Source organism: Lithobates pipiens, unplaced genomic scaffold, assembly GCF_037356315.1.
Source record: "Lithobates pipiens isolate NorthernLeopardFrog02 unplaced genomic scaffold, aLitPip1_a1.2 Scaffold_1, whole genome shotgun sequence".
NCBI classification, from domain to species: domain Eukaryota; kingdom Metazoa; phylum Chordata; class Amphibia; order Anura; family Ranidae; genus Lithobates; species Lithobates pipiens.
This window is the reverse complement of record NW_027507685.1, coordinates 15,225,714-15,249,377: the sequence shown is the minus strand read 5'-3', so window position 1 is coordinate 15,249,377 and position 23,664 is coordinate 15,225,714. Positions and strand designations below refer to the sequence as shown.

The window sequence follows — 23,664 nt, the reverse complement described above, 5'->3', positions numbered from 1 at the left end:
GCCAGATACACTTGTCTTTGTACTCCTCAGCTGGTTGCCACCACACACACTTGACACCATCTGAACCAAATACATTCATCTTATTAGACCACAGGACAGGGTTCCAGTAATCCATGTCAGTCTGCTTGTCTTCAGCAAACTGCTGGCTTTCTTGTGCATCATCTTTAGAAGAGGCCTCCTTCTTGGACAACAGCCATGCAGACCAATTTGATGCAGTGTGAAGCATATGGTCTGAGCACTGACAGGCTGACCACCACCCCTTTAATCTCTGAAGCAATACTGACAGCACTCATACAATTATTTACCAAAGACAACCTCTGGATATGATGCTGAGAACGTGCACTCAACTTCTTTAGTCAACCTTGGCGAGGCCTGTTTTGAGTGGAACCTGTCCTGTTAAACCGCTGTATGGCCTTGGCTACCATGCTGCAGCTTAGTTTCAGGGTCTTGGCAATCTTCTTATAGCCTAGGCTATCTTTATGTAGAGAAACACATCATCTTTTCAGATCCTCAGAGAGCTCTTTGCCATAAGGTGCCATGTTGAACTTCCAGTTACCAGTATGAGAGAGTGAGAGCGATAACACCAAATTTAACACACCTGCTCCCCATTTACAGCTAAGACCTTGTAAGACTAACAAGTTACATGACACTGGGGAGGGAAAATGGCTAATTGTCCCAATTTGGACATTTTCACTTAGGGGTGTACTCACTTTTTTTTGCCAGCAGTTTAGACAATAATGGCTGTGTGTTGAGTTATTTTGAGGGGACAGCAAATTTACACTGTTACACAAGCTGTACACTCACTACTTTACATTGTAGCAAAGTGTAATTTCTTCAGTGTTGTCACATAAAAAGATATAATAAAATATTTACAAAAATGTGAGGGGTGTACTCACTTTTGTGAGATACTGTATATGGCATAAGAATTTTTTACTTTTTAATTACTTTACCTTTCAGGGTTTTATATAAAGTAATATTAAGGACAATTTTTGTTTTTAAAATAACAAACGTGTTATACTTACCTGCTCTGTGCAGGGGTTTTGCACAGAGCAGCCCTGATCCTTCTCTCCTGGGGTCCCCCACGTTCGCTTCTGGCCCATCTCCTCTGCAGAGTGCCCCCAGAACAAGCAGATTACAGTGGGGGCACCCAAGCAGCCGTGCTTCCGAGCCGCTGCCCTGCATGCCTACTCATACACAGAGCCGCGGCTCAGCCCTGCACGCTCTCTCTCCTCATTGGTTCACTGACCAATGGCTCCCACTGCTGTCTCAGGCAATGAGGAGGGAGAGTCCCCGGAGAGCCAAGGCTTTCATGCACATCACCGGATCATAATGGGTCTCAGGTAAATATTAGGGTGGCTGCTGCACACAGAAGGTTTTTCATCTTTATGCATCGAATGCATGAAGATAAAAAACCTTGATCCTTTACAACCAATTTAATACCCAAGGTCGTATTAACATTAAAACAAAAGTAAATTCTCTCAATCAACATGAACTATTTTTAATCTTTATGATGCATTAGTGAATAAATAGGAAATGATGTTATATTTACATGTGTTAACTTGTTAGAACATGAAATGCAGTTAGAAATGCTGGGGGTGGGGGTCAAAGTGATTCCTCTAAAATGAAGCATGGTGCTCCGGCGCACCCAAACTTAGGGATTGGTGAGTTTGCTGTGAATAATAACCACTTCAGCCCCTGAAGATTTGGCTGCTCAATGACAAGAGCACTTTTTACAATTTGGCACTGCGCTGTCTTAACTGGTAATTGCACGGTCATGCAATGCTGTACCCAAACAACATTTCTGTCTTTTTTTTCCTATAAATAGAGCTTTCTTTTGATAGCATTTGATTGCCTCTGCTATTTTTATTTTTGCGATATAAATGGAAAAAGACCGAAAACGTTGAAAAAAAAAAGATATTTTCTACTTTTTGTTATTAAAATAAACCCAATAAACTAAATTTTTTTTAGGCCAAAATGTATTCAGCCACATGTCTTTGGTAAAAAAAAAATGTGCAAAAGTTATAGCGTCTACAAACTAGGGTACATTTTCTGGAATTTACGCAGCTTTTAGTTCATTTCTTGAGGTGCTAAAATGGCAGGGTAGTTTAACCCCCCCCCCATAACCCCATTTTGAAAAGTAGACACCCCAAGGAAATTGCTGAGAGGCTTGTTGGCCCATTGAATATTTTTATTTTTTCGTCTCGTGATTGAAAAATTACAAAAAAAAAAGAAATGTCACTAAATTATATATTACTCACACATGCCATAGTTATATGTGGAATTACACCCCGAAATACATTCTGCTGCTTCTCCTGAGTATGGGGATACCACATGTGAGACATTTTGGGATCCTAGCCATGTACAGGACCACGAAAACCAATCACCCCCAGGATTTTTAAGGGAGGAAATTTTGATTTCACTCCTCACTACCTATCACAGTTTCAAAGGCCATAAAAAAAATGCCAAGATAGCACAACCCCCCCTCCCCCCAAATGACCCCATTTTAGAAAGTAGACACCCCACGCTATTTGCTGAGAGGCATGTTGAGTCCATGGAATATTTAATATTTTGCCACAAGTTGCGGGAAAATTACAAACTTTTTTTTTTTTTTTGCACAAAGTTGCCACTAAATGATATATTGCTCAAACATGCCATGGGTATATGTGAAATTACACCCCAAAATACACTCTGCTGCTTCTCCTGAGTACAGGTATACCGCATGTGTGAGACTTTTTGGGACAGTAGCCGTGTACAGGACCCCGAAAACCAATCACCGCCTAAAGGCTTTCGAAGGGCGTAAAATCATGATTGCAATCTGCAGTGCTTTAAAAATGCCTTAAAAATATATGCCAAAGCAGGGAGGGCAATCCGCCCCTAATATAAGGAGCAAATCACTCCTCCACCCCTGGCCCCATGCTTTGGCATATATGCTCTTTTTTTTTTTTAAAGCTGTGGTGGTGAAATCACCTCCTACAGCACTAGAGTCACATCTTTACGTATCGTGGAAGCAAATGCTGTTGCTGTCAGAATAAATAAACCCATTCTGCAGCTGAATGGCCTACCTCCTAAGCAAATGATGGTTAACAATAAAACAAAGTAACATTACAGTATAACCATAAGACATACCATACCTGCAAAGCAAGTACAATAAAACATAGTAAAAATAAAACATTACCATTCTAAAATACAGTAACAATAGAGAGAGAACAATCGATACAGAACAATAGAGAGCGAACAATAACAAGCAAACATAACAGAGAGAACAATAGAGAGAGAAGAAAAATAAAACCACAACTATTTTTGGCTTGTTTTTTTATTTAGTTTGTGGTTTGTTTGTTTTTTTGTTAGTTTTTTTGCACATTTATATAAACTGGAAATGTTCCAGATTAGGGTCTCTCATCTTTCAAAACCCTGTGTAAGTGTGCCCTAGGACTGTGCAATGCTGTACCATACGCTAATACTCCACTAACATTTGAAACAGTCACCGATGCAGAGACCAGGGTGGTCAGGACAGGAGGGACAATAAAAGCGAGTGTCACGCCTAAATCCGTGTTTTCTGCAGACACGACATCATTTACTTCCTGTAATCCATCTGCTCTTAGCTGAGGTATAGGCTGAGCAGGGAACCCACCCTCCCCTCCTGAAGACTCCTGGGATTGATGATATAATTTGTCTAGACATGGAAGCCAGGAAGTAACTGAAGAAATGTAAAAAAAAAAGTTTAAAACTACTAAATATAATATACTTTCCTATCTATTTACTAATGCTGGCAGCATAAGGATTAAAAATAGTCAGTGTTGATTGAGAGAGTGAAGTTCCTGCTTTAAGGTCTCAAAATCTCTGTTTCCTGAAATATACAGTAGTTAAGACTTGTTTACACTAGAAAACATACAGTGACGCATGTTGCATTGACATATTTGGAAGATGCCATTTACATTTCTAAATGTTATCTATAACAAAGCAAATCTTGACTTCTTGAGTGAAGTTCCATTTTACCAGCTGCCTGTTCTTCCATACTAATATGACCGTGCCATTTCTGACAGTGAAGCATACACATATTTTTTTCCTTCCAACAAATGAGGATATACATTTGGTAGCTTTGAGCTGCCTATGACCGACCTTATGAAAAATGACCGACCTTATGAAAAAAAATGTTGCTTTCTGTTTAATAGCAGGAGGAAAAAAAAACATTTTTTAATTAAGAAATCTTACTTCATTTCAGTGGCTGGTTTGTTGGCTTTGTTCTTCTTCTTTGCTACAAGGAACCAGATAACAACAAAAATGATTGTTGACAAGACCACTGCCCCAATAACCGCTGCTACGATAATGCCACCTTCACCTGATAAAAGGTGAAAATATGAGTCATTAGATTTAAACAGTAATACACTTTGAATCTTATTTGTTTAAATGTATCCAATTATACATGGGTCATCAACGCCCTTTTTAAATATCTAGATTCTGTTTAAAATGTAGCACACAACCCCACCCTACTTCATTCTTTGGGTTACAAATTAGAATGAAAAGGTGCATCCAATATAAAAAAAAGTGAACCCTTTAATAATCCACTACTCTCAGTATATACCTTCCATCCCCCCACCCTATCTATGTCAAGGTACAATCTCTCAGCCATCGCCTTTCATAGTGTACCTTCTGCCATCCTTCAACAAGCATCTGTCTTATGCCATGTACACACGACTGGACTTTCTGTCAGAAAAGGTCAGACAGAATCATTCCGTCGGATATTACGATCGTGTGTGGGCTTCATCTGACTTTTTTCTTCAAACATTCCAACGGACCTAGAAATAGAACATGTTTCAAATCTGTCCGGCGGAATCAATTTCTATCGGGAAAAGCATTCGTCTGTATGCTGGTCTGACAGACCACATACAATGCAAGGGCAGCTATTGGCTACTGGCTATTGAACTTCCTTTTCTAGTCCCGTCGTACATCTTCACATTCAAAACAAACGGACTTTGGTCCGTTCGTGTGTGGGCAAGTCCGCTCGTTTGGAAGTCTGTTGTAACTCCGTCAGGAAGACCGTCTGACCTTTTCTGCCGGAAAGTCCGGTCATGTGTATGCGGCATTAGTGTACCTTCCTTCATTGCCCAGACCCTATCCCAGAATATCTTCCACTCTTTGCCATGCAATCTATTTAATTTCACCCTTACTAAATACTTTCTCTCAACCTATATCTGCATAAGGGTACTGTTCACCTGTCCCCAACCAAGAGACTGCAGAAAGTAACTGTTTTCAATCAGGCAGACCCTATCAGACAGACGTGCAGTAAAATACGGCAATGGCATAGGACAATCATTGGGTACTATGACTAAGCATAATAAAATAACCTGCATGTGTAATGGGAGAATATGGATGCTTACATGTACATAAAATTGATACAATTTAATAATATTTTAACATGTATCTTTTAAAGACATTTTAACCCCCCTGGCGCTATTCCCAAGTCTGGCTCGGGGTGAAAATTCAGCACCATTAGCGGTAACCCCAAGCCAGACTTGGGACCGCATCGCTGGATCCAGGATGAGTTTACTTACCTTGTCCCATGGATCCAGCGATGTCCCCCCCACAGTCCGAGCGAGCCGTCTGATGTATCACATGGCCGGGCTTCCGTTCCCTGCAAGCGTTGCGACGCACGGGGACGGAGAACGGCGCCAAATTCAAAAAGTAAAACACACACATTACATACAGCAATGTCATCTGTAAGATTACATTATACTGTATGTCATTATTTCACATCCCCGTTGTCCCTAGTGGTCTGCCCAGTGCCCTGCATGCAGTTTTATAATATAAAAACTGTTCTTTCTGCCTGGAAACTGGAGATTGTCCATAGCAACCAAAACTGTCCCTTTACATCAAAAATGGTTTTAGACCAGCTAGAAAACAGTGATAATAAATTAGAATCACTCGCAGAATTGAGCGATAGCGATTTGTGGGGAGATCCATCATCAAATACTGAAAAGTAATGACAGTGACAATTCTGCAACTGAGCAAATTTCAGTGTTTTTGATTTGATTACATTATTGAATCATTTTTATTATTATTTGGTATAATTATTTATAGTTATTTATTATATTATAATTTATGATTTCATTTTTCCAACTTTATCATACCTGGGATGTCTGCTAGACTCTGGTTTGGACAGATTTAAGTGAGTTATTCCTAAGAATTACAGGACTACAATATAAAACGCCAAATTTTCATGCAAAATAATTGTACTGTTTTCAGCACCTAAAATCCGAAATAATCGTACCGCCAGGGAGGTTAAAGTGTAAATTTAAATTGTTCAGTAACTATTGTAGAATAAGTAGGAGTAAGGGAGAGATCATTTTACTTATTTATTCAAATAACAAAGGCGGTAAACATAAGGTGATTGTAAACCTTAGTCATGAAATCTGAGCAAAACATATATATCTGTAGTGTTTACTTGTCTTTCTCCAAGGCTCCATTCACAGCTTGGTGTTCCGTTTTGCGGGCAGAATGGCCACATGGGACACCCTTGCGATCACCACTGTTTTGAATGGCACCAAATCGCAGTGCGATTGTCGCCCGACGAATCGTGGTAAAAAGGCGCAAAACAGAATTGCGGGACGCTCGACGCCCCAAAAATGTACAAGTACTTATTTTGGGCTTCGGGCGTCCAGCAATTTTTCCTGTGCATTTTTCCTGCGATTTGTAGGTAGAATCGGCAAGATCTGAATGGAGCCCAAAGCTCCAAGTGTGATTTCTCCCTGGTGCTTTGTTCCTCTGTTATCAGCATGAGTCACTTCTGAAAAGTTTTCCTGACACATGAGATACAGTTTGTGTCGGGGGGGGGGGGAGCTCAGCAAGTAGCTTGTCTATTCACAGCATAGTTCTTCTGCTGTGTGGAGGGGGTGTGTGCCTTTCGTCCAATCAGCTCTCACACTGTGTAGCTGCAGCCTCTCTACCCTCTCCTCTGTGCTGCTGACAGATGAAGAAGGATTTTAATACTTTTCTGCCCTTTTGAAGAGGTTTAGGGAAGAGAGGGCTGCAGATATACATGTAAAACTTACGTAGGAGGATTTTTTTCATCCTTGTGTATCATCTCAGGCTGTTTACTTCACTGCGTATATGTGAGGGTTTACAACCACTTTCATTTGAAATGGGCACTGCAGTCTCACCTTTGCTCTCACCACTGTTTTATCAATTTAGACCTCAAATGCAAACCATAATAGCTCAATGATACTGGTTTATAGCTGAGTGGCTCCCCTAGATAACTCTTATTTGTAGTTAAGTAAAAGTTATAGAATAGGGCAGATTTAATCATTTATGATCTGCCTATAGAAACCAATGGTTTGACCAAAGTCAGGCCAGGTGAACACTTCTTTAGTAGGTTTCACTTCCAGCAGCCACTTTTCATGTATAGGTATGGGCACAGTCCAGTTCTCAGGTGCCCCCAGGGAATTAAGTGCTGGAATACCTTGTCTTAAAGGGCAAGCTAGGAAATGTGAACCTAAGTGATAACTAGATAAGAAAAATCAGGGCTGATACAGAGTCATAGCCAGAAAGTCCACTAACCAAGTGCCAATGGAGGACTGAAGAGTCATACTAAAAATAGCGGACTTTTTGACAGCAAAGGTCCGACAAAACAAATCCGCCGGACAATTCGATCATGTGTGGATTTCATTGGACCTTTGCTGTAGAAAAATCAGACGGACTTTAGAAATAGAACATGTTTCAAATTTTGCCGCCGGAACCAGTTCCTATTGAGAAATCCGTTCGTCTGTATGCTAGTCTGACGGACAAAAACGGACGCTAGGGCAGCTGTTGGCTACTGGCTATGAACTTCCTTATTCTAGTCCGGTCGTACGTCATCACGTTCGAATCCGTCGGACTTTGGTGTGATTGTGTGTGTCCAAGTCCGTTCGTTCAGAAAGTCAGTCAGAAAAACCGTCGGACCTAGTCTGTTGGAAAGTCCGGTCATGTGTACATGCCATTAGAAGAAGTTGGAGCAGTCAGAGTTCACTTGGAACCAAGAACAAGCCGACAATCGGTTCCAAGAATATAAGCAAACCGAGAAGGGAATATTGCAGGGCACAAGAGATACTGTTAAGGAATGGATAGAACCAGGGACAGTAACACAAGAGGGCACAGCTAATTATAACTATGTTAACTTTATTATGTGCCAAACCTTGCCATTTGCAGCCCCTACCACGCTGCATGGCCAGGAAGATGAGGCAAACCCTAAGGAGTAAATTGTCTGTATTGTGTTCCTGCATCTGCAGCTTTGAATGGTAGTTCAAAGCAGGTACAAGCTATACAGAACACAAGGTAACTTGTGGCATCCAGACAGAAATAATATTTCATTTTTCTGACAGCTCTTAGTGGATAAAACATTATTCTTATTGGTCACTTGGAGATACTGAATTTCTACAATACTGTTTGTGTTACCTTCCTAGTAACATCATTAGATCTCCCTTTTAAAGAGTTTTTATGCTAATGAAGGGAAGTCTAACATACCCCCTGTGTGGAGATCGAATTCACAGGTTGCATTGCCCAAGATGTTGCTTGCTGTGCATCGGTAGTATCCCTCTTCAAATTTAGTCATGTTGCCGAGAACTAACAGTCCTTCACTCTGCTCTGTAATAAAAAAATATATATGTATAGTAAAAGCAATGAAATAGAGAGAGAGAGCTATTATTTACACACATCTACTATATGAATTATGACGTTAGCATTTCCACTTACCGGCATTTACAGGAAACACAACGTCGTTCTTTACTCTGTACCAAGTATAGACTGGCTGTGGCATCCCTTGCTTAGAAATGCATGACAGTGTTACACTGTGTCCTACTACTATATGCCCTTCCATAGCGCAATGTGGGGTAGATGGCGCAACTGGAAGAGATCAGAGATGATCACATGAATTAAACAAACAATACCTCAAATTGACCTCAAATTAAATAAATTAAACAAGGGAACTCATTTGAAACAGAGGGAAATGGAACACGCGAAGAGCTAAATAAACAGTAAAAATACATATACATGCAAATACACACACACACACACACACACACACACACACTATCAAGAACTGTTAAAGGATTTAAGCATGTCCTAAGTACCCTGTACAATCACTTGCATATGCCCCAATCCGGTGGGGTCTGGAAGATTGGACACCTCGCAGGTGTAGAATCCAGTTTCTTGTGGTTGCATGTTTGAAATAGTTATTGAAGCATTTCCAGTATTATTGTAAGCTGTCACTCTGTCCTTAAATCTTCCCGCTGGGAAGGATTGTCCATTCTGAAAATAGTACACCTAGAACACAAGACATAATTGTCAGATCATTTCTAACACCACATATTTTTAAAATACAAAATCAAAGGTTATAAAAGACCCTTAATGACAGTGGTAGCAGCTGGTAACTGCCACAGAAAGTGCCACTTACGGAACGCCAGCCGTTGTTTTACATCGCTATTTTGAAGAGGGATATCATTGTTATGGTAGCAGCTAGCTACCATAACCCTGGTATCCTCTTTATTCAGCAGGTGGTTCACTTCAAGATAAAAGTGGTCTCTGCAGTGGATTTGCTGCGAGATCACTTTTATCGGAGGCGAGAGAGGGCCCTACCCCCCTAATTTTTTTAACAGCACCCCATCCCGCCGAGCTCACATGTAGAAGCGAACGCATATGTGAGCAGCACCAGCATGTGAAAACTGCGTTCAAACCACACATGTGAGGTATCGCCACGATCATTAGAGCGAGAGCAATAATTCTAGTCCTAGACCTCCTCTGTAACTCAAAACATGCAACCTGTAGAATTTTTTTTATGTACCTATGGAGAGTTTTAAGGGTAAAAGTTTGTAGCCATTCCATGAGTGGGCGCAACTTTGAAGCGTGACATGTTGGGTATCAATTTACTCGGAGTAACATTATCTTTCACAATATAAAAAAAATGTGTTTTTTTTTTTCCAAAAAAAGGTGCGCTTGTAAGCCCTTGTACACACGGTCGGACATTCTGACAACCAAATCCGTTGGATTTTGTCCGAAATTGTTGCATACACACGGTCGGACAAAGTTGTCGGAAAATCCGATCGTTCAGAACGTGATGACGTAATTTCGTTACGACGGGACTACGTTCAGGCTAGTAGACAATAGCTTTGGTCTAGGAATTTGATCTGAGCATGCGTGGCGCTTTGTCCGATCAGAATTCTCTACACACAATCGGACAAAGTCCGATCGGATCATGTTGTCGGAAAATTTTTATAGCCCAACTGGAAAACTTGGTCCGTCGGATACTCCGACGGAAACAGTCCGATGGAGCCCACACACGGTCGGATTATCTGACAACAGGTCCTATTGGACATTGTCCATCGGAATATCCGACCGTGTGTACAAGGGCTAAGACCGCTGTGCAAATATGGTGTGACAAAAATTATTGCAACGACCACCATTTTATTCTCTACTGTGCTAGAATAGATATATATATATATATATATATATATATATATATATATATATATATATATATATATATATATTTGGGTGTTCTAAATAATTTTCTATCAAAAAAAAAGTTTTAACTTGTAAACACAAAGAGGCTCCATCCTTAAGTGATTAAATATGGCGTTCCTTTTTAATGCCATTTACAAAAGCAGAATATATCATTTGCGTTTACTCACCTTCAAAAAACACATTCCTTGATTGGATTAGCCTGTGAATGGCATACGGTCACTGCAGTTTACCCAGCAACTGTGTTTCCCAGTCTAATTGGAAAACTAGGAATCAGTACGATTTTCTGTACTTTTATTATGGTCAGTGTTATTTTTCCAATACCAGAATGTTTTTTTTTACAATATTCACAAATGGGAGTGATTTATTCAAATTCCCAGATCGTGTGTGTGTGTGTGTATATATATATCGCCACAGCGCCTAGAGGCGATTCAGTTCGCATTGTGCGCTATATAAGTATTTCATTCATTCATTCATTCATATATATATATATATATATATATATATATATATATATATATATATATATATATATATGTATGTGTGTGTGTGTATATGTGCATATATTATATATATATTTTTATATATATATATATATATATATATATATATATATAAACACAGTTCTATGGGTGAGATGGACAAAACTGAGAAAAAAGGATTCACCTAAGAAGAACAACGAGAGACCTGTTGCTTGATTCTACAAGACATACATTTTAATATCTATCAAAAAGAACAACTATAATAATCCTACACAGCAAATAGAGATCACATTTACAATCCACAAACAATTAAAAAATAAGACAACGTTGTCTAATTAAAAAGGTGAAAGTGCAGCTGCACACATTCTTACAAACCTCTCCCCGTTGTACATCCACATGCACACCTATGAATACAGCCAAAATAAGCTATTATCAACCATTTGTCCATTATGCTATAAGATTAGGAGAGACACTATTTCTGGCTGTTTCTGGTTCAGAATTAGTTAAATAATGATTTTTGTCTAATAATAATAAATTTAATTTTGCTGGGTGAGATGCACAAAGGCTCACTCAAAAAAGTGTGCCAGCAATCTAGTCCTTCCCAGAGACTAAAATATAAAAAAGAAAACAGGGATTGCTGCACAAACAATAAAGGTTTATTCGTAAAAAGTTACATTACATCAGGTAGATTTCAGGTGACGTTTCAGGCTAACAACGATATCGCCCTTCCTCATTACCGTATACCTACAACTAGTGGTATAACACAATCTATATATAAGGAAATAGCTGACAAGTGCTACTAATCAATTGATTCAAATCAGCTGGAATCATTAGGTATAACAAACACTTTGTATCTCAGTACTTTCACATTCAATCTATACACATTTGGAATGACTGCTGTAAACAGGTAGCCTGAGTCCTTCACTAAATGAAAGAATACTTGATGGTATAGTTCATCTATAAATAAAATGTACATATAAAACATAATCAATAATAATCAAGCTCATGTCTTATATCAACTTTAAAAAATATACTTTGAAATAAATCTTACAGTGCGGTGTCATATCGGCTGATTTGCAGCCAACAGACCCATACACTGAAGATCTAAACACAAAATATTATAAAAATAAAGATCAAAATCCGTATTTAACCCTTTGGGTTGCAAAGTATCTAAACGATTTATCCAATACACCTCTCTTTTCTTCAATTCGAATTTTCTATTACCTCCTCGTCTATTGTTTGGAATACCATCAATCACCATGTATCTCAATTGTGAAACCATATGGTTCATTTCTAGAAAATGCCTAGATAATGGTAGTTTATCAATTTTATCCCTAATGGAATATTAATGCGAATCCACATGGACATTTAATTATATATATTACATAAGCCGATTGACATGTAAAATGATCTTTAATAGAAATATTGTATCCTTTGTGTGGATGATTGAAGGTTTTCCCTTTTATTATACTCATGCATTTTATACAAGATAGGCATGGAAATGAACCAAAATTGGGGGGACCCAAGAATGTAACCCGGGGAGTGGGAGTATTAAATTGGTCCAATTTTACCAATCTATTGTATATGTTCCTTCCCTTACGATACGACGGTAAAGGAGGGAATCGGAATTCGGCAACAGTAGGATAATTTTTATTTAATATTGGCCAATGTTTTTTAATAATACTATTAACTTTATTAGAAAGGGGATGGAACTGAGAGATGAAAGGAAGTCTGGGAGTAGTGTTTTTTTTCCTTATTCTTATGTAAATTAATTATTTCCTGGTGTACCACATCACCAGGATAACCCCGTTATCGCAGGCTCATTTCCATTTCATTCAGTCTGTCCTCCTTATGAATAGATTTGTTGGTAATCCTTGATACCCTTTGCAATTGACTTCTCGGAATGGACTTAAATACACCCGGAGGGTGGAAGATAGAGAAATGTAATAATTGATTACAATCTGTCGGTTTATGGTAGATATCGCTAATAATCCGACCTTCCTGGATACATAATAAAGTATCCAAGAATGGAACGTTCTCAACGGCAACCGACATGTTAAATTTTAAACCTGGGACCAACTGATTAAGATATTCATTAAATAACCATAATGATTCTTGGTCACCCACCCATATGCCAAATGCGTCATCAATGAATCTAAAATATGCCATACAGTTGTCTTTAAATAATTTACAATGATAAATAAATGCATTTTCCAACATATTCATTTAAAGCGGTTGTATACCCGCTAATGTGTTTTTTTTTTCCAACCTGCAAAGGAAAAGGCATAATGAGCTAGTATGCACCGCATACTAGCTCATTATGAAATACTTACCTTAGAACGAGGCCCCGACATCTGGCCCAATCCACGCCGAGGGAGCTGACTTGCTCCCTCTGCGTTTTTTCCGGGTATCGCGGCTCCGGCGCTGTGAGTGGCCGGAGCCGCGATATCGTCACTCCCGTGCATGCGCACAGGAGATTTCAACCCGGCAGAGTCCGGCGTCTGCCGGGCTTTCAGCCGCGAATCCCCTTGTACGCATGCGCCACTGCAGTCAGCGGCGCATAGCGAGGGGAATATCTCCTAAACTGTACAGGTTTAGGAGATTTTTTTTTACCTACAGGTAAGCCTTATTATAGGCTTTCCTATAGGTAAAAGTAAAAAAATGTACTATACAACCACTTTAATGTATTGGCATATAGGGGGCAACATTAGAACCCATCGCTTTACCAGTTAATTGCAAATAATATGTATCCTTGAACAGAAAGAAATTTTCTTCCAATACAATCTTTAATAGTTGCAAAATAAATCCTATTTGAGTGGGATCATATAATTTAGATTCATTTAATAGACGTTTATATGCCTCAATACCCAGCTCATGCGGAATGGCTATATATAGGTTTGCTACATCCCAGGTGACTAATATAGCCCCCGTGGGTAAAATAAGCTTCTCCACTTTCTCTAAAAAATCCTGAGTGTCACGAATATAAGAACATGTATTTGAAAGGGGTTATACATTTGTCTAAATATTTTGCTAATTGCATAGTGATGGAGTTTATTCTGGAGATGATGGGGTGACCCGGGGGATTTTTGGGGTCTTTATGTATTTTGGGTAATACATAAAAGATAGGGGTAGTAGGAAAATCTGAGAATAAAAATGTTTGAGTATTATTATCTATAATTCCTGCATGGACTGCTTGTTTAACTACTTTTTTTATTTTATTGGAAACCTGTATGGTAGGATTACTATCCAATCGCCTATAAGTCTGAGTGTCCGTGAGTTATCTGAATATTGGGAGGCATCTATGACCGCTATGGATCCGCCCCTTGTTTGACGGTTTTATTGCTATTTCCTTCCTATTTGAAAGGGAAGACAATGTTTCAATCTCCTCCTGGCTCAAATTACATTGTATGTGATCTCTCTTTGAATGATCACATAAAAATTATTTAATATCAGTCTCAACCTTATTACTATACTATTACTACCATCACTATGCCATTAGCAAAATATTTAGACAAATATTTTGGATTCAAATACACTTTCTTATATTCGTGACACTCAGGATTTTTTAGAGAAAGTGGAGAAGCTTATTTTACCCCCGGGGCTATATTAGTCACCTGGGATGTAGCAAACCTATATATAGCCATTCCGCATGAGCTGGGTATTGAGGCATGTAAATGTCTAATAAATGAATCTAAATGATATGATCTCGCTCAAATAGGATTTATTTTGGAACTATTAAAGATTGTATTGGAAGAAAATTTCTTTCTGTTCAAGGATACATTTCTTTCTGTTCAAGGATACATATTATTTGCAATTAACTGGTACAGCGATGGGTTCTAATGTTGCCCCCCATATGCCAATACATTAAATGAATATGTTGGAAAATGCACTTATTTATCATTGTAAATTATTTAAAGACAACTGCATGACATATTTTAGATTCATTGATGACGCATTTGGCATATGGGTGGGCGACCGAGAATTATTATGGTTATTTAATGAATATCTTAATCCCAGGTCCAGGTATAAGGTTGGTCCCAAGTTTGAAATTTAACATGTCGGTTGCCGTTGAGAATGGATACTTTATTATGTATCCAGGAAGGTCAGATTATTAGTGATATCTAAAGTAAACCGACAGATTGTAATCAATTATTACATTTCTCTAGCTTCCCCCCTACGGGTGTATTTAAGTCCAGTCAATTAAAAAAGGGTATCAAGGATTACCAACAAATCTATTCATAACGAGGATAGGCTGAATGAAATGGAAATGAGGCTGCAACAACGAGGTTATCCTGGTGATGTGGTACACCAGGAAAGAATTAATTTACATAAGAATAAAGAAAAAAACACTACTCCCAGACTTTCTTTCATCTCTCAGTTCTATCCCTTTTCTAATAAAGTTAATATTATTAAAAAACATTGGCCAATATTAAATAAAAATGATCCTACTTTTGCTGAATTCCGATTCCCTCCTTTACCATTGTATCGTAAGGGAAGGACACAATAGATTGGTAAAATTGGACCAATTCAATACTCCCACTCCCCGGGTTACATTCTTGAGTCCCCCCAATTTTGATTAATTTCCATGCCTATCTTGTATACAATGCACGAGTATAATAAAAGGGAAAACCTTCAATCATCCACACAAAGGATACAATATTTCTATTAAAGATCATTTTACATACCAATCGGCTTATGTAATATATATAATTAAATGTCCATGTGGATTCGTTTATGTAGGAGAAACTACACAAACGGTCAAAGATAGAATTGCCAGACATAAATATTCCATTAGGGATAAAATTGATAAACTACCATTATCTAGGCATTTTCTAGAAATTAACCATACGGTAATTGATGGTATTCCAAACAATAGACAAGGAGGTAATAGAGAATTAGAATTGCAGAAAAGAGAGGTGTATTGGATAAATCATTTAGATACTTTGCAACCCAAAGGGTTAAATACGGATTTTGATCTTTATTTATTTTTATAATTATTTTGTGTTTAGATCTTCAGTGTATGGGTCTGTCGGCTGCAAATCGGCCGATATGACACCGCACTGTAAGATTTATTTCAAAGTATTTTTTTTAAAGTTGATATAAGACATGAGTTTGATTATTATTGATTATGTTTTATATGTACTTTTTATTTATAGATTAACTATACCATCAAGTATTCTTTCATTTATTGAAGGACTCAGTCTACCCATTTACAGCAGTCGTTCCAAATGTGTATAGATTGAATGTGGAAGTAATGAGATACAAAGAGTTTGTCATACGTAATGATTCCAGCTGATTTGAATCAATTGATTAGTATCACTTGTTAGCTATTTCCTTATATATAGATTGTGTTATACCACTAGTTGTAGGTATGTGGTCATGAGGAAGGGCGTTGTTAGCCGGAAACGTCACCTGAAATCTACCTGATGTAATATAACTTTTTACGAATAAACTTTTATTGGTTGTGCAGCAATCCCTGTATTCTTTATATATATATATATATATATATATATATATGTATGTGTGTGTGTGTGTGTATGTATGTATATATATATATATATATACTGAGCAAAATTATAAAAGCAACTATTTTGTGTTTGCCCCTATTTATCATGAGCTCAACTCAAAGCTCTATGACTTTTTCTATGTACACAAAAGCCCTTTTTCTCTCAAATATTGTTCACAAATACATCTAAATCTGTCTCAGTGAGCACTTCTCCTTTGCCAAGATAATCCATCCACCGCACAGGTGTGGTATATCAAGATGCTGATTAGACAGCATGATTACTGCACAGGTGTGCCTTAGGCTGGCCGCATATGTTGATATGCCACCTTTGTGAGGTGGATGGATTATCTCCACCAAGGAGAAGTGCTCATTGAGACAGATTTGTGAACAATATTTGAGCAAAATAGGCCTTTTGTGTACATAGAAAAAAAAGCCGTAGATCTTTGAGTTCAGCTTATGATACATAGAGGCAAACACAAAAGTGTTGCGTTTATAATTTTGCTCAGTATGTGTGTGTGTCTGTGTGTGTATTTTTATATATATATATATTAAAATATATGACAATCCACTCAGTCATCTTCTTATTAAAATTTTTCAGAAACACAAACTTTCTAAAACACTATTGCTGTGCTCATAGACCTCTTACGTTATAGATCTTGATGTATAAATGGTTAACAACTTCCACAGACAGGTTCAGATGAAGTAAAAAACATGGGAGGAAAAGTTGAATCTCGAAATACTCCCAGTGACAAGCCGTTCATGGAAGAGAGAAAACCCACACAATAGTGCTCACTGTTAGTATTTATTGCAGCCACTTAGAGCACAATGTACAACACTTACAAGGTAAATCATTCAGCATGATAAAAAGCTCATAAAGCATCCAGTGAACTGAAGGACCAATGCAATACTCAGTCAGTTTATGTTTCAAGATGAAGGTTCCTCTCTACAGAGATCAATCAGAATGGAGACATCACAGGCTCTACCTTGTTATATCCAGCATGTTATACCTTTTTGTAAGTGTTGTAGATTGCACTCTAAATACTAACAGTGAGCACAATTGTGTGGTTTTGCTCTCTTCCATGAATGGCTTACCACTGGGAGTATTTTGAGAGTAACCCTTTACTACCATGTTTGTTGCTACATGTGTACCTGGCTAAAGAAGCTGTTAACCCTTTATAAATCAAGCGATATTAGATTTCCTATAACTTTAAGTTGAGCAATACTCTCTTCGGGTCTGGCGATGCGCTGTTCCCAGGCTTCCCACCTGGCCGACTTCTGGGTCCTGATCATAGGCCACTGTCATTGGTCAGGTGGGAATGACAGAGTTCAGTCAGATTCGGCATTGCCAAATTTGTGCAGTAAGCTGTGCATGTGCGGCTCACTAAACAAAGGCGGACAGGCAGGTAAATAACTAAAAATGCATTAAAGCATGTCTCTTCTTCATTAAAATACCTGCCCGTTTGCCCATTTTATATTTTTTATTACAGTTTCATTTAAGGGGTCTATGCTTATAAAGCGGAAGTAAACCCATCCATTCAAGCCCGGGTTCACACATGTGCGTTGCGAATTGAAGCTCCGGTATCACTGCGAAGATAAAAATCAGTTGTTCAGAGGTTCCTCTGCGTTTTAGCTGCGTATCAGTGAGCAGGGAGAGGGGGAAGTGTAGTGAGAAGGAGAGAATTTGTGTTCAGAACGGAATGCATCTGCGAATCAGATGCGTTCCCATAGAGGATAATGGGCTTGTAATTCACACCGCAATGCCCAGAAAACGCACATTTTTTTTGTGCCATGTGCAGTGCGAATGCAACACACATATGTGAACCAGATGCATCCAAATTAATGTATTTTAAAATGTCCTGCGAATTGGATGCGGTGTAAGCCGCATCTAATTCGCATAGGTGTGAACGGGAGCTGACAGTTAAAAAAAGCAGTTACATTTCCGGCACGTGCCAGAATTGTAACACTCCCATTGATTGGGCTCTCAACCAAATTGTCAAACCATCCAATGGTTGGTGTCATAACAAGCATCGTGACAGTTGTAGATTAAACAGAGGCCAAGATGGCAGCTTCCTTGACTGAACACAATAGGAGGGTTTACTTCCACTTTCAGGTGAGAAGTTTGATTGGCATGAGTTGGAGTTGAGAGAGGACTTGTTTTGAGCACAACAAGAGTGTTTTAAGAAACAGAAAAAGTTTATTAAGAAGATCACTGTGTGGATTATCATTATATTTATACACAATCTGGGAATTTGGTGTTTTTTTGGACACTCTTAGTTTTTTTGCACCTACGGGTACCTATTTTTTTTTTTTATATTGACATTCCCCAAATTCGGATGTTAGCAGTGGCGGCCCATCCGTAAGGGGTGCACGGGCACCGCCCCCCCATCCAATGCACCCGCCTCTTAATCTACATGGAGGACACCGGATGCATGGATTCCAGTATGGGTGTGGGGGGGGGTGAAGCACATGATTAGAGCCAGAGGCTCTTATAGGCTTCAAAAAAAGGGTGGGCTTGGGGCACAGGGCACTGCACTCCAAGCCCACCCAGTTGTGTGTCATTAGCGAATGGATATTTGTTATTGTAACACTGATTCTGCCTCCCAGCCAATCAACAAGCGGGTCCTGAGACCCATTTCCCAATTGGCCGAAAGGAGAAACTACCCTATTGGGTGAGGGAGGAGAGGCACGGTGAGGACACATCCGTGGTGCCGAGTAGAAGATGCACAGCGAAGACACCGAGAGTGAATCACAGGAGAAGTCGGTCGCCCTGAGGAAGCGCTGCCCGGGGTAAGTGTTGCGGGTGACCGACCAACCCCGACCGGTGGGGTTTGGCTGGCTGTGCACTGTTTCTGCCGCCACCCCTAAGAAAATATACCACCATTTGCCACTGGATGCTAGCCTAAAATAATTATTTTCATATGCCAGCATTTTCCCTTCTGTACCTCCTGTAGATTCACTACTTTACATTATAACTATTTCACATTAAAGTGTTACTAAACCCAGGACCCTGCAGTCACTATATCTGGTCTCTCGTATACACAGAACATGGAAATGCAATTATTTTAATAAATATAAACTTCTCTCATCAGCAGTATATACAGTAGCAGTCTTGTGACTTCTATCAGTGGCTAGCTGAGCACTGGTTAAAGCTTGTAGGAGGAGTTTTCATTCTCCTGACTGTTCTGTGAGGCTGCATGACTCCTAACCCTCTGTCTGGACATTGCTGGTTGGCCCTGTGCTGATCACATGCACCCTCCCAAAAAAAAAAAAAAATTCTCTAGAAATACATATCAAACTGAGCATGGGCAGAGTGCCCCCAATGCTCTGTACTATCAGGAAATGGATTGGGGACTGTGAAAGAAGGGGAGGATTAGGAAAGACAGGCTCAAACAGCCTTTTTACTAATGCAGAGGATTAACACCTTAGGTTCCACAGTGAGTATAACAAGTATGCTTTACTGCATTTACAGGCTGATTTTACTGTTGTGGGTTTAGTAACGCTTTAAAACTAACCTGCAGTGAAATTTTGGAATGCAAATGTGTTTGAATTCAAAATGCTCAAATTACTAAACTAAACTGATTGGCTGCAACCCGCTGATCGGCAGAAGTTTTCCAACACTCCCATTTGAGTAAACAGCCATGACTCTTGAGTGGGAACGGCCATAGATGAATCGAAAAAAATCAGTCCCAGCCGAGCCCTCGGAATTTTTATTCATCCATGGGCAGCTTTAGAGCCAATGAGAGCTGAACATAACAGTCACATATAGGGCCTGATTTTTGTCACTGGAGCTTATTGGCACACAAACATTGGTGCCCAGGTCAAGAGACACATTATCTCTCTTACACAAATCATCCTCCTTTTCATCATGCCTTATATCCACTATACACTTATAATAATAATAATAATAATAACAACGTGAAGCTCAGTTTTATTTGCATGTAGTTTCCTAATGTATGTCTTCCTTATAGGTGACCTCAGACCAAGGCATATTCTACCACGGCATTAACAGTCATTTCCATAAGAGCTCTCTGCTAAGGTTTGTTGAAACCCTGTACTGCTTTGAGCCAATTGGATTTGTGCAATCAGTACACGCGAAAATTGTATGTACTTAGCATGTTACTGTATGTACTAAGAGCAGTAATTTTGAGCATTCACCATATAACCTGCACTATTTCCTACAACATATCTAGTTGACTTTGTTTAAAGAATGTCTACATTTGGATAGACTGGCAATTATATTTAAAACCAAACTGAACTTTCTGTTCAGATCAGCTAAGTACATTTGAGACGCATCAAAACAAATGGTGTGCAAAGTCTTACAATTCATTTTCTTAACATTTTCTTAACCACTTACTGACCGCCCCATAGCAGATATACTGCTACAGGGTGGCCCACTTGTGCAGAATCACACACATATATATATATACAGTGCCTTGCGAAAGTATTCGTCCCCCTTGAACTTTTCAACCTTTTGCCACATTTCAGGCTTCAAACATAAAGATATAAAATTTTAATTTTTTGTGAAGAATCACCAACAAGTGGGACACAATTGTGAAGTGGAACAAAATCTATTGGATAATTTAAACTTTTTTAGCAAATAAAAAACTGAAAAGTGGTGCGTGCAAAATTATTCGGCCCCTTTACTTTCAGTGCAGCAAACTCACTCCAGAAGTTCAGCGAGGATCTCTGAATGATCCAATGTTGTCCTAAATGACTGATGGTGATAAATAGAATCCACCTGTGTGTAATCAAGTCTCTGTATAAATGCACCTGCTCTGTGATAGTCTCAGGGTTCTGTTGAAAGCACAGAGAGCATCATGAAGACCAAGGAACACACCAGGCAGGTCTGTAATGCTGTTGTGGAGAAGTTTAAAGCTGGATTTGGATACAAAAAGATTTCCCAAGCTTTAAACATCCCAAGGAGCACTGTGCAAGCGATCATTTTGAAATGGAAGGAATATCAGACCACTGCAAATCTACCAAGACCTGGCCGTCCCTCTAAACTTTCAGCTCAGACAAGGAGAAGACTGATCAGAGATGCAGCCAAGAGGCCCATGATCACTCTGGATGAACTGCAGAGAACTACAGCTGAGGTGGGAGAGTCTGTCCATAGGACAACAATCAGTTGTACACTGCACAAATCTGGCCTTTATGGAAGAGTGGCAAGAAGAAAGCCATTTCTCAAAGATATCCATAAAAAGTCTCGTCTAACGTTTGCCACAAGCCACCTGGGAGACACACCAAACATGTGGAAGAAGGTGCTCTGGTCAGATGAAACCAAAATCGAACATTTTGCCCACAATGCAAAACGATATGTTTGGCGTAAAAGCAACACAGCTCATCACCCTCAACACACCATCCCCACTGTCAAACATGGTGGTGGCAGCATCATGGTTTGGGCCTGCTTTTCTTCAGCAGGGACAAGGAAGATGGTTAAAATTGAGGGGAAGATGGATGCAGCCAAATACAGGACCATTCTGGATGAAAACCTGTTGGAGTCTGCAAAAGACCTGAAACTGGGACGGAGATTTATCTTCCAACAAGACAATGATCCCAAACATACAGCAAAATCTACAAAGGAATGGTTCACAAATAAATGTATCCAGGTGTTAGAATGGCCAAGTCAAAGTCCAGACCTGAATCCAATCGAGAATCTGTGGAAAGAGCTGAAAACTGCTGTTCACAAACGCTCTCCATCCAACCTCACTGAGCTCGAGCTGTTTTGCAAGGAAGAATGGGCAAGAATTTCAGTCTCCCGATGTGCAAAACTGATAGAGACATACCCCAAGTGACTTGCAGCTGTAATCGCAGCAAAAGGTGGCTCTACAAAGTATTAACGCAAGGGGGCCGAATAATTTTGCACACCCCACTTTTCATTTTTTTATTAGTTAAAAAAGTTTCAAAAATCCAATAGATTTCGTTCCACTTCACAATTGTGTCCCACTTGTTGGTGATTCTTCACAAAAAATAAAAATCTTATATCTTTATGTTTGAAGCCTGAAATGTGGCAAAAGGTTGAAAAGTTCAAGGGGGCTGAATACTTTCGCAAAGCACTGTATATATATATATATATATATATATATATATATATATATATATATATATAGTATCTCACAAAAGTGAGTACACCCCTCACATTTTTTTTTATTTTATTATATCTTTGCATTTGACACCCCTGAAGAAATGACACTTTGCTACAATGTAAAATAGTGAGTGTACACCTTGTATAACAGTGTAAATTTGCTGTCCCCTCAAAATAACGCAACACACAGCCATTAATGTCTAAATCGTTGGCAACAAAAGTGAATACACCCCTGAAAATGTCCAAATTGGGCCCAAAGTGTCAATATTTTGTGTGGCCACCATTATTTTCCAATGCTACCTTAACCCCCTTGGGCATGGAGGTCACCAGAGCTTCACAGGTTGCCACTGGAGTCCTCTTCCACTCCTCCATGATGACATCACAGAGCTGGTGGATGTGAGAGACCTTGCGCTCCTCCACCTTCCGTTTGAGGATGCCCCACAGATGCTCAATAGGGTTTAGGTCTGGGGACATGCTTGGCCAGTCCATCACCTTTACCCTCAGCTTCTTTAGCAAGGCAGTGGTCATCTTGGAGGTGTGTTTGGGGTCATTATCATGTTCTATACTGCCCTGCCGCCCAGTCTCCGAAAGGAGGGGATCATGCTCTGCTTCAGTATGTCATAGTACATGTTGGCATTCATGGTTCCCTCAATGAACTGTAGCACCCCAGTGCCGGCAGTACTCATGCAGCCCCAGATCATGACACTCCCACCACCATGCTTGAATGCATTTGTCTTTGTACTCCTCACCTGGTTGCCGCCACACACGATTGACACCATCTGAACCAAATAAGTTTATCTTGGTCTCATCAGATCACAAGACATGGTTCCAGTAATCCATGTCCTTAGTCTGCTTGTCCTCAGCAAACTGTTTGTGGGCTTTTTTGTGCATCATCTTTAGAAGAGGCTTCCTTCTGGGATGACAGTCATGCAGACCAATTTGATGCAGTGTGTGGCATATGGTCTAAGCACTGTCAGGCCGACCCCCCCACCCCTTCAACCTCTGCAGCAATGCTGGAAGCACTCATACGTCTATTTCCCAAAGACAACCTCTGGATATGTACTCAACTTCTTTGGTCGACCATGGTGAGGCCTGTTCTGAGTAGA

General features: G+C 39.4%; 1 protein-coding gene across 2 annotated transcripts in view; it reads right to left on the bottom strand.

Annotated features, from left to right (window-relative positions):
* Positions 1–23,664, bottom strand: part of VSIG1 (V-set and immunoglobulin domain containing 1) — a 45,212-nt gene that overhangs the window by 3,339 nt on the left and 18,209 nt on the right. For both annotated transcript variants that reach the window (XM_077478872.1, XM_077478880.1), the window contains 4 exons: positions 9,102–9,294; positions 8,725–8,874; positions 8,497–8,616; positions 4,213–4,339 (listed from right to left, as the gene is read on the bottom strand). In XM_077478872.1, the coding sequence (XP_077334998.1) occupies positions 4,213–4,339; positions 8,497–8,616; positions 8,725–8,874; positions 9,102–9,294 (590 nt within the window). The remainder of the gene's footprint in view (positions 1–4,212; positions 4,340–8,496; positions 8,617–8,724; positions 8,875–9,101; positions 9,295–23,664) is intronic.